This window comes from Calidris pugnax, unplaced genomic scaffold, assembly GCF_001431845.1.
Source record: "Calidris pugnax isolate Ruff unplaced genomic scaffold, ASM143184v1 scaffold29, whole genome shotgun sequence".
Lineage (NCBI taxonomy): Eukaryota > Metazoa > Chordata > Aves > Charadriiformes > Scolopacidae > Calidris > Calidris pugnax.
Window position 1 is genome coordinate 1891405 of NW_015090768.1, and position 18658 is coordinate 1910062.

The 18658-nt window shown below is 41.0% G+C and overlaps 1 protein-coding gene across 1 annotated transcript in view; it reads right to left on the reverse strand.

Moving 5' to 3' along the window:
* The window catches only part of MIER1 (mesoderm induction early response 1, transcriptional regulator), a 38449-nt gene that overhangs the window by 7000 nt on the left and 12791 nt on the right, over positions 1-18658 (reverse strand). The window contains exons 3-10 of the mRNA XM_014937620.1: positions 13230-13254; positions 11845-11990; positions 9279-9446; positions 6706-6838; positions 4529-4593; positions 4127-4199; positions 1486-1637; positions 813-894 (exon numbers count right to left, since the gene is read on the reverse strand). Of these exons, the coding sequence (XP_014793106.1) occupies positions 813-894; positions 1486-1637; positions 4127-4199; positions 4529-4593; positions 6706-6838; positions 9279-9446; positions 11845-11943 (772 nt within the window). The 5' untranslated portion in view covers positions 11944-11990; positions 13230-13254. The remainder of the gene's footprint in view (positions 1-812; positions 895-1485; positions 1638-4126; positions 4200-4528; positions 4594-6705; positions 6839-9278; positions 9447-11844; positions 11991-13229; positions 13255-18658) is intronic.

The following is an 18658-nucleotide window of genomic DNA, read 5'->3' on the forward strand; positions in this document are numbered from 1 at the left end:
AAAGCACGTGGAAAATAAAAAGAAAAGTGAAGTGACAGGAAACATACGTGGTACTGAACTTCCTTACGCCATCTGCTGACTGAAGGAGAACCACCTCCAGAAATGTCACTTACTAATGCAAAAAATAAAAAGCCTCCTTTCTTGTGAGTAGGTGGGATATTTGGCTGCCTTAAGTAGCTGTTTTAAAGGGTCCATAACTGCAGCCCTGCCGCGTGGGGATAATAAACAGGAAGCAGAAAGAGGAAAAAGGGCTTAGAGACCCAGTCTTCCACCCAGGAAGCAGGTTTCCTTCCAGCCAGAACACAGCACAAAAGGGCTTCAAGCTTCAAACTGGTTGCTGGTTTTTGGAAGAAGCAGGGGAAAAGGAAAGAGGAATGAGATGTTTTTTCCTGCTGGCAAGAGCAGTAGGCTGTTCATTCCAGTCAGAATAAGAAATTGTGCTGCTCCCAGTACTGGGTGGGAATTCTTGGCCCCTCTGAAGCCAGAATAAACCCCTAATAACTTTCAGCCACACGTCTAAGAACTTAATATAACTTGGCCTTATTGATTCTTAAGGTCACCAATAAACAAACTGATCTTCTCTGTTTGATCGTTCTTGCCTGGTGATTTGCACAGTGAACTCTGGAGCAGCCACAGGTTTGAAAGCAGAACCCACAGATCAATGCGCAAGGAAAATAACTCCTGCCTCCTCTTCTTGGTTTCTCATTCCTTTGTGTATAAAGATAATAGCAAACCAGGAAACGCTTAAGGCTCCGAAAACGAATAAAATGAGAGTTCAACAATAAAAACTGAACTTTTCAGCGTACGCTCACCTCTGGCTGCTTTTACGTTAAATCTCAGCCTTCGCAATGATTCTTCAGTATCAAAATTGCACTTAACTAGTTCATACAGCGCCTGGGAAGATGAAAAGACACACATTAAACACTCCAGATACCGCTCAATTTATGTTGTGCCGCAGAAGCACACTTAGGAAATCACTAATACCCATTAAGAGAAGATTAAAAAACCCTCTTTGAATGACCATAGTGTAATTTAAGACAGCACAAGGACCTATTTCCCATTTATATTTCCAAATTTCTAATTACATGACCAAGAATATATGTGTTAAAGTGTGTAAATATATATGTTAAAGTATTTTAACATTGTCGTTCACTGCATACATTTGTAAAATTGATAGGGTTTTTTTGTATGAAGAAAAAAAAAAGTATGCATTCAGATAGCTTTAAAAAAATCTGTGGCTGAAAAAACAGAACTCATTCATACACAATTATTTATATATTTAAAAATATACTTATGCATACAGCAACATTAAGCCCAAGTTAATAGCTGAGTATTTGTTGAGAAGTAAAAACCCATCATATTTCCGTTTCCACACGGAATAATAAAGCTGTTTCAAACACAATTTTAATACTTGGGAGTAAAACGAAATATAGGGATAATTCATTCCGCAATATGAAACTACAAATCTTAATTATTCTTCTCTACCTGCTCATTGTCTTTAATATGTGAGCCTTCAGGAATTGCATCTAGGCCTTTCTCATCACCCGTCCTCCTCGATGCTTCATTGAGGAACTCGATCACTTTGTCTTCTGGTAAGAAGTCGGGGTTCCACAGCAGCTGGTCATCGTTTTCATACACTGAATTAACCACAGGGAAAAGACAAACAAGTTGAAACTATGACACAGGAGTTTATTCTGTTATGAAGACAGTGTTTAGGAAACCTTGGAAGACCATTAGAGCCCCAACAGACATCCATCCACTTGTGAATTTGTCTGGGGCTTCTCCAGGGACGATGACACCCAGGTGCCAGGACAGTTCGAAGCCAAACAGCTTCTGAAAGGAAATGTTGCTAAAAACCTTCCTACGACTTCCAAAAACACTTTCTAAAACAAATTGATGGCTGGATTTTAATACTGCCAAATCTCTACTGTTTTCTCAGAGCTTTTGCATGAGCTTTCAGAGCAGGGAAGCCACAGTGAACTGAAATTAAGGGGAGAAATGAGGCCAAACGACGTACCCTCTGAAAAATTTTTATTTTTCAAGAGCCTACAAGCTCTGCAGGATTAAAATACTAGTTCAGCAAAATAAAGTAAAATTCAGGTTATTGAAAAAGCTAGAATCAGGAAAGCGTCCAGACCTTGCCTATGGCCTGGTTTTCAATATAAGATAACTTTACAAAAAATCAGCAAGAAAGTAAGTTTGACACTGATTCCATGAGCTCCGTGAGCATCTCTGAGAAGAGAAAGGAGCTTTCCCCTCGGGAAAGCAGGGCCACCACGGGGAGGGGACAGAGAGTGGAAAGGTCAGGGTGGCACCTGGATGCAGTTCTACTTAAAAAAAATGATTTTTAACATGAAAGTGAGACTACAAAGAAAAAAAAAAATCAAAAGTAGTAAGTTAAATTATTAAGTGTCTTGCAAAGACTTTTAATTTTGTAGATTTTTCAGAACCTGACATTGCTTGGTAGCAGCTAATTCGGTCTGCAGGCATACGGAGAGACCCTAATTAGCTTAGTGTAGATTAATTACATGATTGTTCCTTTCCCACCACAGCTTGTCAGAACTCGTTCTGAAATGCAACGTGGTTATTCTTCAGAGTTCCAGCATTTTTGTGCTTTTGCTTACAAGGCTGGATAGGAAAGGACTGGCCCTCTCAGTGCTTGGGAATTTTACCATTGGAATTTCCCCTTCATTAGAGAAGGACTAAACCAATGGAATATGTACAAAGTACTAAATACGTAGTCTCAGATATTTATTTTTTTTGACTTTTTAAGCTTCATTAATATTCCTGTTGGAGTCCTGTCAATGATTACACCCAAAAAGCAGCAGAAAGGAAAGAAGTGGCAGAAGGCATAAACGCCCCCTGGTATATAAAACTACAATAACCATAGCACAATTAGTGAAAATTTAACTTTTCCCTCAATGGTTTTCTCCCATGACGTAGGTTCTCTGTTCTATAAAGAGTTGTGTGCAAGACTATGAAAACCTGGTTTATATAGGTTACTGCAGCACATAAAGCAGTTATATCTTTTTTATTATTGGAGGCCAGAAGCCATTTGGAGCTGAGTAAATACCAGGAAAAGCAGGTGACCAGTAAAGCAGAATTTACTGCATCCCAGGCAAATACATAGTTCGAGCTCTATTTTTAGCCAGAAGCAGGAAAGTGTGCAAAGAGCAACTTCTCCACAGCTAAAAAGCAGACCGTTTTTAAGTTTGCCATTTTCTACTTTTCATGGAAGCTCCTGACTTCTCACATACTTTTAAATTACATTTTCTTCCGCCTCAGTCCAGAGCTGAGGGAACGTGTCAGTGGGAGTCAATAGCAGGAGTAATGCTCTTTTTCCCTGGTTTTTAGCTCCATCAGGCTACGGTGTAGCTCCTGCAACCTGGAGCTCAAAGCAAAACATCTGCTACTGCTTGTGTATATGCCTGGATTCTAGGAAAGCACCAAGTTTTGTGCTTAGTTTAAAAACTAACTTATATAAAACTACAAACTCAGTCTCAAACTGACCTGGAGTCTAAACAAATTCTTAGCAATGGGCTGAAGGGGCAGGAAAATTTGCTTTTAAGGTCAGAGCTGGGTTTAAACTGGATCTACCTTTCCTGACTTGATTACATTGACAGCACACAGCCAAAGGCTCTGCTTGGGAGGGGGAAAAGGTTCTGGAAAAAAACCCCAGAAGTAGAACAAGAGGTTCCTTGATAATGATTGAAGAGTTATAAAGTGTGAAAATCAAAGCTGCTGGTACCATTCTGCCTCTTCTAATGTGTTAATCCAATTCCAGCAACTCAATTTATTTGTTATCTATTTTGTTTCATATAAATTAAATAGACTAGGTGAGGAGGTTAACATAAGGTACGTGCAAAGCCTGTGTACATCACCACATTAGAATACAAGGGTTCAAAAGGCAATAGGTCAGCAATATAATCTTTCTTTTCCCCTTCCAAGACTCAAGCTCTGATGGTGAAGCACAGGATGAACTACGGTTTGAGATGATGGCTCTGGTTTTCACTTGAAGGAGCTCTTTTCATTTTGTAAGACACAGGACATCAATCAACTCTTTTCCTTCTCCCCATGAGAAAATAATCTCACACATAGAGATAATGGTAATAGTGCCCAGTCTCACCTTTTTCATTCTCTTTGTATTTGCATGTGCCAGCTGGAATTTCAGCTTGATACATTGAGCCCACCATGATTTCCTGTTTTGAAATAACAGAAACAAGAAGTTAGGCAACCACAGCCGTGATGGTTTTTGTTAGCAAACAAGAGGATGACCACATCATTTTTTTTACCCCTTAAAACTTTCATTGTTCAAAATCTAAAAATACAGTTAACAGGCACCATATGGAAATGGATTTTTTGACTATTTGGGGAGGTCTTGAACGCTTCTTACCATCAAGACTCTTTTATTTATGGGGAAAAACTGGAGAGGGTTTGGGTGATCTATAGAGCTCTCAGTTACCAGGGAACAGAGCAACTCATTATGCAGGAATTATAGGCTTTTTTAACAGCCCTTATTAGTATTTACCTTTTTCCAGTCTTCTGAGGGAATATAATCTTCATCTTCTTCAGATTCCTCTTCTATTTCACTATCTGCAAGAGAATGTTCAAACATTTATACAAGATGAGCTGCAACGGGGCCCGTGGACACCAGCACCAAGCTCCAGTTGAGCGAGGAGACTGGGGATGTGACATCAGCTCCTGGGTGACAATGGGGACAGGAGGAGCCCAGCCTCCCATCCCACCCCCCTCCACTGCCACCTTACCTAACACCACGCAACTGTAAATGACACTTTTAGTGATGAGATATTTCAGTATTGATGGTTTCAAACCCATGTTCACGTTTAGAATGGGTAAAGCACACACACAACAGGCTCCGAAAAGTTAAGGCACAAACAAACACATCCATCAATTTTACTACCACCTCATTAAAACTTCCCTCTCCTCACCCAGCCGTGAAGCAGCTGAGAGGATCCACAGCCAAATTTACTACAAACAGCTACTTTCTCAAAGTATATTTATGCAGATACTCAGCACCCGTTTGGGCTTCAGCACCATTTTCAATTGGCTCAGTTCCTGCTCTTCTTCTTCCCTTATAGCAAATGTCACTGAATTTAAGGTAGACTTAAAGGTGTGAGAAATCAGCAACTGGGCTTTTCTCAATCTTACCAGGATTTAGCAGCCCTGGATGTGCTGCTCAGAGATGCACAGCAGCATTTAAAATAGATTATTTGGGATAAGGACTGACAAAAATGGTAAGCTCTTTATGATACAGGCTACTTTATGTATAGCGTGTGACAGTATCAGCACTACAATTATTTGTACATTAAATTACATTCTATACACAGCTGAACATTGCAAAAAAAATCAACAAACCACCCCAAAACCTAATGCAATCCACTTGCTTTGTTTAAAAAATAGAATTACTTCAAGATACTTGCAATCCTCTGCACAGCTACCTGCTGAGGCTCCTTGGCCTTTCTGGATTAAAATAAACTACAGATTAGAAAATGGCTTTTCTACAATGTCATGGCTAATAAGTATCAAGTACAAGGTGTCATAAGGAGCCTTTGCTTTAACTTTTGTTTGTTAAAACATAGAACAGTAGGAATTCACACATCAGTGTGTCACTTCCACCAAAGAAAGATAAAATATCTCTTGCCCAAATGGCCCTGCTGGTAGCTCAGTGCTAAAAGGTTCAGATCCCATTAAGTAAAGAAAATGAGAGCTTTCTAAAGGGAGAGCCACATAAACAAGCTCAACATTCTCAAACGGATGCAAACCCAACTTTTAAACAAAACAAGTGAGAAAATAATCAGTCCACAATGCTGGCAACAGTATCAAACGTGGAATTCTTGAGGCACATTTTCTTCACCGTTATCTCTCCCTTCATTATCCCAGGTCTAACAATCTACTGGCCTTTTTCAGATTTCAATGCTTTAGGTTTCTGTATTGGTGATCTTGAAGAAATCAGGGATTCTGTTTCTAGTACATGTCAGTTTTTACTCTCACCTTCTTTGATGGGGTACCTAAACTGGTGCCACTGGGCTCTGCCACGATCATCACGCGCCGAGTTGCAATTATCTAGTTGGAACAGCACAGGTCCTGCTTGCAAATGTTCTTACCTACATCCTTCACCCAAACTGGCAGCTGGAACTACACTGGTAAGACCACACTGACCACTTACTGCATCCAGTCTCCATGAACAAGGAGATTTTTCTGAAGGGCACACCCCTACAGACCAGTTTGCAGGATGGTAAACTGGGGTGTTACACTTGGAGCAGCGTCAGGAAAGATTTACACTGTCTGAGAGCCTGCTTTTTTCAAAAGTGTAGAAATTTAAATGTTTCCACAAATTTAATCCTTTCTTTCAAGAAGAGAGAATATCTATCATCTTTATACAGACCCTGATCTGCAGAGAAGATTTAGCATTCAGCTAAAAACAGGACTCGTTTTTGCTTATTAATTTTATAAAGACCCTGATCTGCAGAGAAGATTTAGCATTCAGCTAAAAACAGGATTCGTTTTTGCTTATTAATTTGAGCACAATGATAATCAAGAGCAGTGTGATGAGAGAGAACAAACAAGTGTTTACAGGGATCAAGATGCATATTTCAGAAGCAGAACACTCCGTTAACTAGAGTGGTTCTCAACCAAAGATAAATCATATTGAGATTATTGTGCTTAGCACTAAACTGTACATACTTGTATCAAAATATTTACAGCGACGAGGGCGAATTATCTCCTGTGGATCTTGAGAAGCAACAGATGGTGCTGGGTCGTCATTAGATGACTGTGTCTCATCTTCCTGACCTGATGAATCTTTGATGGTCTCCTCCTTGAAATATAAAAAAGGAAAGGGGAGATCAGCTTATCCCTTGTGTGTCACAAACACTATTTTGGCAATTTTTTTTTCCAAAATGGTCAATATGTCAACCCCAAATATCTTTTATCTGACTTCAAGTGACTGGAGATACTGTGGCCTGTCCAGACTGAGCCACAACAAATATGTAAACACATCACATTATTTATTGACTAGGATTTTCAGCAGATCAATTTAACATTCAGACTCTAGCACACAAATCAGAAATATGAACTACAATCAAATAACACCCTTGTTTTTTTTTTTTAAATTAGTCAAGCAAATCCTTGTAGTTTTCATTTAATCTCATTTAACTTTGAATTTTACTTTGGTCTTTAAAACCTTTCCTTATGAATTTTCAATTAAAGGGGAAGGGGGGTGGATTATTTACTGCCTATACTTTCCTCAATCAAATGAAAATGGTGCCTTCCATAAAAAATTAATGTCAACAGCGTGGTTCGACCCCACAGGAACAGCCTATCAGTAGACTCCAGTACGTACATTGAGTCATTAAAAGATCAAAGATTAGAATGAGTTTCTTTATTAGAAGATAAATAATGATTTATTCTTTGTATATTTATTTTCTGTAGTTGTAACCCTTCCCATAGTTGGGGTCTTATTCTAATAAAGAATCACAGAATCACAGAATGTGATTCTGTGATTCTTTATTAGAATAAGACCCCAACTATGAGAAGGATTATAAGTAAGGAAAATTAAAAGGTTAAAATAATGCATGTTGTCGATACATTTTATGTGTTTTATGACTTATTTGTAAGCACTGAGACCTGCTAGTTCTAACAGAGAAGCAGCAGGCCCAGCACATGTTTATGTGCACCTTTACCAGGGAGCTGAGTATTATCGCGTGTGCAGCTTAAAGCAGCTTAAAAATAGCAAATAGCTAAGTGCAGCAGAGCTAACTAAGCTGTGGAAAGACGAGCACTTGCAGAGAAAGCCTGAATGATTTATAAAATTATTCCTCCCCCACAGATGTATTTTCCTGCCTCTCTGCTAAGAGCACACACGCGTTTTGGAGCTCTCGTTCTTCTACCTCAAGGGAAACCAGAGCAACACCAACTCGGGCTCTGGGCTCCCAGTGCCCCCCACACCAAGGGTCCAAGGGGACCAAGGGGACTCCTCTGGTGGTGACAGCCACTGGGGTTGTAGCCATTTGAGAGAAAAGACAGGCAGTGCCTTAAATCGGGCAGTAACAGACATGGAGACCTTGGGAGGAGGTCGTGAGAAGGCAGAGGATGGAAGTTGTGTCATTAAGAAGCAAGGACACAGGAGGAAAGTGAGACTTCAGCAACACGGCCACGCACAACAAAATAAACCACTTTTGTGTCCTATTTTAATTTTGCATCCTTCACGTTGTGCAAGTTTCTCCCCCTTTTCCACCTTCCTGAACCTATTTTGATGTAATACAACCACATATCTTTCTTCTTTCTGAGCTATGCAACCCAAACAACAACCTTTTACAGCATCTGCTGAGGAAGCCTTTAAATCCCAAGAACTTCATTTTCTGCATCAGAGATGTCATTCCTCATCTCCCTCCCTGTCACATTCCAGAGCTTCTAAAATGGGAAAGATATCAAAGAACAAAACGCATCCTTTTGAAAGCCAGATTAGGTAATGCAACTTCCATTAATGCTTAAGCCTTTTTTTTCTTTTTTTTTTTTTTGTTACTGACAACACAAAGGGTTTGATATTTTAATGGAATTCAGGATGCAACTCTGAATGTCAGCAGTAATGGGGCTGTTACAGCTGTGCCCACGACGGGACGGGATCGTTCCAAGTAGGTATGACATACACGAGGAGGAAAGACTATTCTGAAATCAGGAAATTTCTTTTAAGAGCACAGGGAACAGGATTTTCAAGATGCTGAGTTCAAAACCATACGTTTCGCAAAGATACCTGAAACATGTGATTCAGTTAACAATTTAAGCACAACCAGGGTTGCCAGGCTGAAAAAATACCATTTAAAATGCTAGAAAAGTCACAGTGATCTCCAATACTCGGAGACACATTTAATTCAATTCTACACTTCACCATCCAGTTTCAGTAGATCGTCTTTTCAGCACGAAGCAAGTGTTCAGTCGTACCCATAAAGGTGCCCTCAGGCATTTAAAACCTCTGTTTGGAAGTAAGACTATTTCTGAAGGACAATTATAGTCCCTTCTTACTTGATGCTGAATGTACACACGCACTCTAATTCGCCACAGGAAGCATTTGGAACGATACAGATGAAATTAAGGGCAATGAAGAGAAATACAGACAGGTAATTAAGAATAAACACTAGAGTTCACTACAACAAAGCATCGGAAATCAACTACATTATTAATTACTTCTGCTGTGATTTGGCATCTTGAGGACAGAATGGCTGCATGAAAATCAGTTTCAAATGAATGCAAACACTTACTTTGTTTTCACCACTGCAGCCACTGTTGTCATCGTTATCTACATCATCATCATCTTCTCCCTCCTCCTCCTCTTCTTCATCATCTTCATCATCATCATCTTCTTGGAGTGGGATGGTACCGTCATACCCGTAACGGCTAAGGAGCTCCTGGATTGGCATATCGCTTTCCTGAGAAACAGCCAAACAAAGTTTGGAGATTTTTAACAACAGTATTTCACATCCCACATCTGCTCTGCAGCTTAAAGGTGTGCGCTTTAAACATAACACAGCAAAAACAAGAGAAAAGATGAGCACATGTACTAAAAAAGTCTACTCCCAAATGATCAGACAGTCAAAATCCAAAGTATTCGGCTCCTAAGAAAAATGTGTGGGTTTTTATGCAGGGGAACTTTGTTATTGCCCAATCCTTTATAAATTTACAGCAGATCTCGTGTGCCAACAGTCTCTCTGAGGGGCCATGAAACTCATTAAAAGGGCATCAATTTGTCCCATCTCTCCCTTGGCACTTGCTACTACAGTTTTACCAAAACACAATTGATTCTGGTTATGTCTGGTTCCATCACACCCCTTCAGGACACAGGGAGAACACACTCCTCACAGAATCCCAGAATGACATGGGGTTGGAAGGGACCTCTGGAGATCATCTCCTCCAACCCCCTGCCAGAGCAGGTCCACCCAGAGCAGGTCCCACCGGAACGTGTCCAGGTGGGGTTTGAATGTCTCCAGAGAAGGAGACTCCACCACCTCCCTGGGCAGCCTCTGCCAGGGCTCTGCCACCCGCAAAGTGAAGAAGTTCCTCCTCATGTTTAGATGGAACTTCTTGTATGCAAGTTTGTGCCCATTCCCTCTTGTCCTGTCCCTGGGCACCACTGAAAAAAGCCTGCCCCCCCCTCCTGACACCCACCCTTTAAGTATTTATAAGCATTGATCAGATCCCCCCTCAGTCTTCTCTTCTCCAGACTAAAAAGCCCCAAGTCCCTCAGCCTCTCCTCAGCAGAGAGATGCTCCAGGCCCCTCATCATCTCTGTAGCCTCTGCTGTCCCCTCTCCAGCAGTTCCCTGTCCTTCTGGAACTGGGGAGCCCAGAACTGGTCCCAGTGCTCCAGATGGGGCCTCCCTAGGGCAGAGCAGAGGCACAATTCCTCACTGGAACATACATCGGTATTCCCTTTACTGCTCAAAAACTACCTGGAAAAATTGTAGCATTTTGAACCTTTTAGTGAAAAAAAAAAACCCAATAGGTAAAATGTGTCAGCAGCAACTGCTTCACAGGATAGCACTTGTCTTGCAATAGTTTTGAGGTTTAGATTGCCTATCATCCTCAACTTCAAAAAAGTGTGACTCTACGTTACAGCATCGCTGGCTGTCCTGATCCCAAAAGAGCTGACACACGGAGAAATGATAAACCCCCAGCCCTGGCACCCAAGATATGAAGGAATAAACTGATGGCTGAAATACAGTTATAAACCAAGCACTGGGATGTGCTGACAGAATTACACAACCAGATGTTGACTCTTCATAAAATATGAGGGGAAACCCCCCATATTTTCACCTTAAAACCCACATCACATCCACGTGGAGCTCCACTTCTCAGTCGATCTAGATGTGTATTTAGATTCACAAACTATTTATTTACCTTTATGTTTACCATTTAATATCAAAACCTGAAATTACCAGAAAGAAATTATCATTTACACCCAAATTGTAGTTTAAATGAACTTAATTGAAGTCATATTGGCATAGTTACTTATAATAAATAGGGATTGTAAATGGAATATGCATCTGAGAATCATTAATGATCTGTTCTGGAAGCCTTTTCAGCCAACGAGGCCACAGACAATACCTAAATTACTTTGCATTTGTAATGAACCTAGTTTGTAATTTAAGAATATTATTCCTGCCTGAGAAGTGATTGAAGACGATACGTAAGTGACAGCATAACCTCAAAAGGCCAAATACATCTTCTATGCAATTATTTCAGAAGATACACATTTTAAGCTTTATTTATCACTATTAATAGTAATTGTGAGTTCTGATCTCAGCTCTGCTGACAACTCTTTGCTTCGAGCCAATCATTTCATCTGCATCTCTGCTTCCTCTGCCTTCAAAACGAAGATACTCCTCTAAATTATTATACAAAGGTTTGTATAAAAATGCAAAAGAAATGTAGAATTATGGGGTTTTAAAAAAGAAAATGAAAATGTATATGCACTAATCAAATGCAAGTGCTCTAGAAAGTAACAACACTAGGATATACAAGTTTAGTCAGAGCGTTCTTTAATTTATATTAGCTCTAAAATGCAAATCCTACCCCAGCACATATATGCAAAAAGAAACTAAACAAGCACAGCGTTATACATTATGAAGTATTTATGTACCAGTTTCCTTTTCCCAACTTTTAAGAACTGCGCATTTATCTCAGCCCCTTTCCCCCAGCTGTACTATTTGTCTATTAGCAGTTTAGGGACTTTTTTTTTTTTTTTTTAATTCCAAATATAAGGGAAAAAGCCTGCGTATGTTTTGTGTGCGACTGCAGTTCTGTTTTATGACTCCTTAAGGCTACCTACCCTGTTAAGATCCTCTATTTCAGAACTGAAGTTTGTTTCTCCTTCCATCATTTCCTCCTCTTCTAATGTCCGTTCATCATCAAAGTCATGCACCAGCATATCAGCTGATGGATCAAATTCATGGTCATCAGATGTTGCTGAACCTCCTGATAGAAAACATTTTAAAGAATGTCTTTAGTTAGATCATGGCCTCACAGAGTTTACTTTATTTTTTTTTTTAGTTTGGTGACATTTTAATACTCAAATTATACTGAGAAATTAAAATATCTTCAAGATCCCTCGATTATTTTATTTTTGGGAAAGCCAATCTCATTATTCCTTATGTCCTTTGGGTTCTAAGAGATCATGGAAAAAAGAACCAGGAGATAGTGTTTAACCAGCCAGTTCTCAAAGGACTATATATCCGGACATCGGGCCCCTAGTTAAATGTTTGTAAAATATTCAGTTTTTGAAGACTTAATTCCTAAATAATCATAAACCTGTCTGAATCAAGAGTTCTACTGGGAGCAGAAATACTCATAAAATATAAACTCAGGGCGGCTATTTCCTTGCTGCTTTGCAAACTTGCTTGTTTGCGACTACAAAGACAGTCTAATGACTGTTCCGAAATTTAAATTTAAAGGCAGCTTCACAGTTATGCAGATTTTATTTCTGATGCAGAATACTTAGTTATTTTTTCCCCCGTGCAGTTTTTTCACCATTCTTTGTAAAGAAGTCTGGTTATATTTCATGACAACGAAAAATAAATGAATGGATGAATGGTTTGGTAGATGCAGTATTTTTCTTTAATTCAGCGATACCCAATTTCTCATTCTAACTCTGCTAATACTTTTCCACTTGTCCCCATGGACAATTTAAATTTCATTTTCCAAAGCCTGAAGAGTGTACCCACACTAAGGATTCAAGAGGTTGACTATAAGGGTTAAAGTTAACAATACTTTTAATATACTTTTTTAATATACTTTTTGAATATTCTTCTTGAATATACTTTTAAAGCTATATTTTTGAAGGGTTAAAGCAATTAATTATTTCTCTGGAAGAAATAAGAGCTCAAGAGACAATGGCAGTCCAGCTAAAGTAACCAGTGGAAAGCTTTTCCACTCGTAGGATGCCAAAACCCTTAGAAATAAATAAGAGTAAGCACAGTGGTACAAAAGTGAACAACAACAAAAAAAAACACCCAAATATTCATAATTTAGACTGAGGCTGACTACTAGGTAGCTGGTACAGACTGGAAGAAAGCAGTGACCACTTAACCCAGTAGTGCCACCAACCTATTCATCACATGATATCCTTAGATCACTAACTGGAAGAGACCAGCAAAAATATTTTTTCAAGGGTGCCCTCTTCCCCCCCAAATTTAGGAAATATTAAAACATATTTACCTGGGCTTGAAGACTCAACAGAAGGCTAAAAAAGAAAACAAAAGAAATTATTTTTTTCTTTGTTGAACCACAGAAACTCAATTCAATAATTCATCTGATACAAAGCAAGTCACTGCAAATAACATGTTTACAAATAAAGCACCCAAACACACTGGAGCAATTAAAGGTCAATAGTATTCACCTGTTCCTTTATGTATCAATATCACTTGCACTATTTCAGCAATAGTGAATAATTGGAGGAGCTGCCCATTTTGTGATGCAATAATTGAGTTGATGAAGGTATAAAATAAAGCAAACCAATTCATTCTGAAAACAGTATTACAAATTCCACCATCAGCTTAGTATGGCAGAAACTGGTGCTATTGCCAGATGGGGAAACACTATTTCTCTCCATCTCTATCTGCTCAGTTCCAATTCTTCCTTTATGCCGATAAAAAACTAAAAATTCCATGTACTAAATCCCCTTTTCCATAGCCAAGGTTGTGCCAGATTATACTGACAGTGGAAGCCCAGTTTAAGAGAAATTATTCTTCCTATTTGTAACTGCATGCTATGCAATACACAAAATCCTACTCCTATTTAAATTACACACTTTTAAAAGGTAATCACAAATCACAATGGGAACTCCTCATAAATCAAAAGGAAAAAGCAATTTAATCTTAATCTCTAATCCAGCTGTGAGGAAAAAAAAATAAATTATTTTGCAAGCCAAACTTTCTTCTCAAGTATGTTCATAACACAAATTAATATGACCACAGACTATGAAACAAATATATTTTTTGAAATACTGAAAAAACCAAGACTTCCACAAAAATCTTTATGAAATAGGGATACCCTTTGGCCTCCCATATTTGGTAACCTCACATTTATAATCAGAATAAACATCTTTCATAAAATTCTGCTTTCCCTTGTTTATAACTTTGCTGATCTTTAACCTTCTGGGATGAAATTTGCATGTCAGACACGCAAACCTCATTTGGTTTGAAAATTCAAGCAAATGTTTCAACTATTTTCAGGACCAGACCTAATGAAGTAGCTTTTTCAAAGTTAGGAAAACTGACTTGTTACTTCACAGAGCTGCCATGCCCCTTTCCCTGCTGCATCTGGAAAATGAGATATTGTCCAGTCTAATGGATATTGTTATATTCCAGAATATACAATGCTGTCTTCATAAAAAACTGCCTGCTTTTGGCCCAGAAATGATTTGGAAAAATTCAATTTGCACATTCACAATAGACACCTGTGCGTATGCATAATATCATATTCCTACTAGAATTGCAAAATCCATACACCCAGAATTATAAGCAAAATTAAAACGAGTTATTATGTTAGAAACTGGTAAATTTAAGCCCAAGTAAAAGACTGTACTTCTAAGATTTTCTAAAGCATTTTCCATCTCCTTGACTTCACCTCGTAAGGCCAAGCAGTCACTTGCACAAGTCACTTCCACCCAAAGCACCTGGCTGTGTAGTGAAGGAAAAATTAAAATTTAAAAGATTTTGTGTAATTATGAAGTTCTTTTAGAAGAAACACACCTTCTTAGGAATCAATGACCCAAATTCACTTACACGTCTGCCTACATTTCACAAGAGTCTACAATGTACAACTCAAAATTCAAAATATATTTAAGTGTGCCAAGCAGGAAGGAGTATATAAAGGTAAAAACACGTATCGAGCAGGGGATAAAAGACACGATAGACAAGAAGTTTTTGCTCTCCTAAAGAAAATATAGAATATATACATTGTCTTCAGGTGGAGGCACTCCAGCCTATTTTCCCCATTCTTACTAACATCCAAATATGTTTTCAGTTTAGGTGCAGTTCCACTCCTGATTTGCAAGAATCAGCTTTTTAGGCAGTTACTAGCTTTAGAAGACAGTACTACACAAAAAAGCTACGAGAAATCCTCTCCGCACAATTAAATAGCCTGAAACTCATGTTAAGCACTAAAAACATTTTTGCAACTGCTGCACAATGCCATAGGAAGTTTTGTTAATGACTGGAGTTTAAAGAGCTTTATTTGAAAGGTTATTTTTACAAATTCCACTGCACATTATTATTAGCATTTACCAAGCTGAAGTTGAGTATCCAAGTCAGCCAGCACTGACCGAGCTCTAGTCGCTGGGTTTTGTTGGTTGGATAAACCCACAAAACTGGGTAATTCAGATTACGCAACAGACAATTATCAGTGCTAATTAACCAAGTTGTAGGAAACGGCCTCAAATTGTGCCAGGGGAGGTTTAGGATGGATATTGGGAACAATTTCTTCCCAAAAGGGTTGTGAAGCCTTGGCAGAGGCTGCCCAGGGCAGTGGTGGAGTCACCATCCCTGGAGGGATTTCAAAGCCGGGCAGAGGTGGTGCTGAGGGACATGGGGCAGTGGGGGTTTGGGCAGTGCTGGGTTGGTGGTCCATGATTTAAAAGGTCCCTTCCCACCTGGACAACTCTATGATTCTATGACCAACCCCCCCCTCACCCCTCACTACCCCCTCCTTTCAGGGAGTTGGAGAGAGCGAGAGGGTCTCCCCTCAGCCTCCTTTTCTCCAGGCTGAACCCCCCCAGCTCCCTCAGCTGCTCCTCACAAGGCTTGAGCTCCAGACCCCTCACCAGCTCCGGGAACTCGGCATCCAAATCGTGACTCATCGTTACAACACAGGCTGCTCTCGCCAAAACCAACTGCCTCGGACACCCAGTTGCTCTGAGACGGCGAAAGAAAAGCAGAATGAGGGCTGGTAAAGAGACAAAGGGGAAAAAAGTATCCCCATGACTTCTGGTGAAAGATTATTCCAGAAATGAGTGTGCTCATAGGAGCAGAGAGCTGGATTTCATGTCCTAGAAAGCCCTGAAGATAATCTAGTCTGAAGGATAAAACATGTTACTTAGTAAACAATAAATTCTGCAAATGCCATCTTAAGAGTGTTCTTTCGGCCCAACCATTACAATGTGTCGTTATTGGAAGGCTTTTACACAAACTAACACCCCCGCTGACAAAAAAACCTTCTTTCCAGGACACAACCTGCAACTACTCATGGCCAGTTTCTTGGTAACCTCGTACGGACACTATGGTCAAGGCTAATTAACTGCTCCTCACCTCCCAGGTTATTTTTTTGCTGTAACAGAGGCATTTCAAGGGTAGGGCTCAGCTGAGAAACGGCTTCTGTGTCTACAGATCACCACAGCATGGCTTGGGTGGGAAGGGACCTTAAAGCCCCCCAGTGCCACCCCCTGCCCTGGGCAGGGACACCTCCCACCACACCAGGTTGCTCCAAGCCCCCTCCAACCTGCCCTTGAACCCCTCCAGGGATGGGGCAGCCACAGCTTCTCTGGCCAACCTGGGCCAGGCTCTCACCACCCTCCCACCAAACAAGTTCTTCCCCACAGCTCAGCTCCATCTCCCCTCTTGCAGGGTCCAACCCTTCCCCCTCCTCCTAGGGCTCCCCTCCCTCATCCAGAGTCCCTCCCCAGCTTTCCTGGAGCCCCCCTTCTTGAGGGACTGGAAGGGGCTGGAAGGTCTCCCCGGCGCCTTCTCTTCTCCAGGCTGAACAGGGCACATGAAGCTTCTCCTCACCAATTCATGCAGCAACCTTCAGGTTGCTGAGCAGGTTCATCTATACCTTGCACGGTTCTATGTACGTGTGGATGTGCATAGATTTTCATGTGATTTATGTATAAATGTTGGGGCCTGTTCTTTCAGTCCCACTCGAAGTCCCTGGGGGTGAGGAAGTCCAAGACCTTCATTAGGGACCTGGACGACAAGACAGAGAGCACCTTCAGCCTGTTTGCAGCTAACACGACACGGGGAGGAGCAGTGGATACAGCAGATGAGTGTCCTGCCAGTCAGAGGGAACTCAACAGGCTGCAGAAACAGCCCAACAGGAACCTCATGAAGTTCAACAGAGAAAGGCAAAGTCCTCACCTCGGGGGGAAGCACCTCCTAGTAAAGGCATTTTCAACAGTTTGCTCAGAATCTCATCCAGTCGAGTTTCATATGTCCCCAAGTCTGAAGACTCCCCAACCTCCCTGGACAACCTGATCTAGTTTCTGATCTTCCTTAAAATAAAACAAGTTTTTAACTGGAATTTCCTGATTTTCAACCTGAGCCCATCACCTCCTATCCTGTCCCTGGGCATCGCTGAGACGGGTCTGGCTCCATCCTCTACTCCCCCATCAGACATCAATACCCAGGGAAGAGACCCCCTCAGCCCTCTCCTCTCCAGGCTGAGCAGCTCCCCCAGCCCTTCCTCACATCTCAGGAGCTCCAGACCCCCCAGCATCTTTGTGGCCTTTGCTGGACTCACTCTGGTCTGTCCCTGACTCTCCTTCCCTGGTGGGTGCCGAGCCCTGGGCCCAGCACCCCAGATGGGTCTCCAGGGGCAGGATCACCTCCCTTGACCCAAACACAGCCCAGGGTGCTGTGGGACTTGTCACAGGAACACATGGCTCCTCACAGTCAACTCAGTGTCCACCAGGACCTCCTGGTCCTTATCCACAGAGCAGTGCTGGGCTGTCCAATTTCAAGACAGACATGGACAGAATAAAGCTCCTCCAGCAAAGAGCCACAAAGGGGATGGAGGGACATAAGAGGAGAGGCTGAGAGAGCCTGGGCTGTTCACCCTGGAGAAGAGATGGCTCAGGAGGACCTGATCTGATGGAATACTGTACAAAAGACTGTGCCTGTCTCTTCTCAGTGGCATCCAGTGACAAGAGCCAATGAGCACAAACTGGAATACATTGAAACATAAAGAAAAGCTTATTTTGCTGTAAGAGTGATGAAACAGAGGAAGATGTTGCCTCAAGAGGTTGTGGTGTCTGCACTGGAGGTACACAAAACCAGGTGAGCAATGGTCCTGGGCAACCTGCTCCAGCTGACCCAGCTCTGAGCAATGGGTTGGCTCTTCACTATCTCCAGATGTCCCTTCCAACTTCAACAATTCTGTAACTCAATGCTCCAATATATATTGCAACAGAGCCTACCACAATGAAGCATCTTCCTGTTGAGCAGACACAAAACCATAGTGGGGCAGAAAAAGATCTTGTAGATGTCTTTAAGATACAAAGTTCTGCTTTCAGCATTCTGAAGCTGTATGGTGAAGCCCTGACAGCTCAAGGAAACAAACGCCCTTCCCTAAAGGCTGAAATACTGCTAAAGGAATCACCACCTTCACAGCTTCAAAAGCATCACTGAAACACTGCAATGCCTCTGCAGTTCTGAATGATCCCCACGACTTCTGAGCAACTCCAAAATATATAGCCTAGGAAAGAAAAATACAACCCCCCACCAGAACATCTACGAAATCCCACCACTTTCAGAAATATTAAGTCCATTTCAGGCTACCTCACAGAACAGATCAGCCCTTGAGAGGTTCTAGTTCATTCTTTGCCACAGACTTCACAGACTCCTCAAGAAGAACAGCTTCTGGGGTCTCTCTTC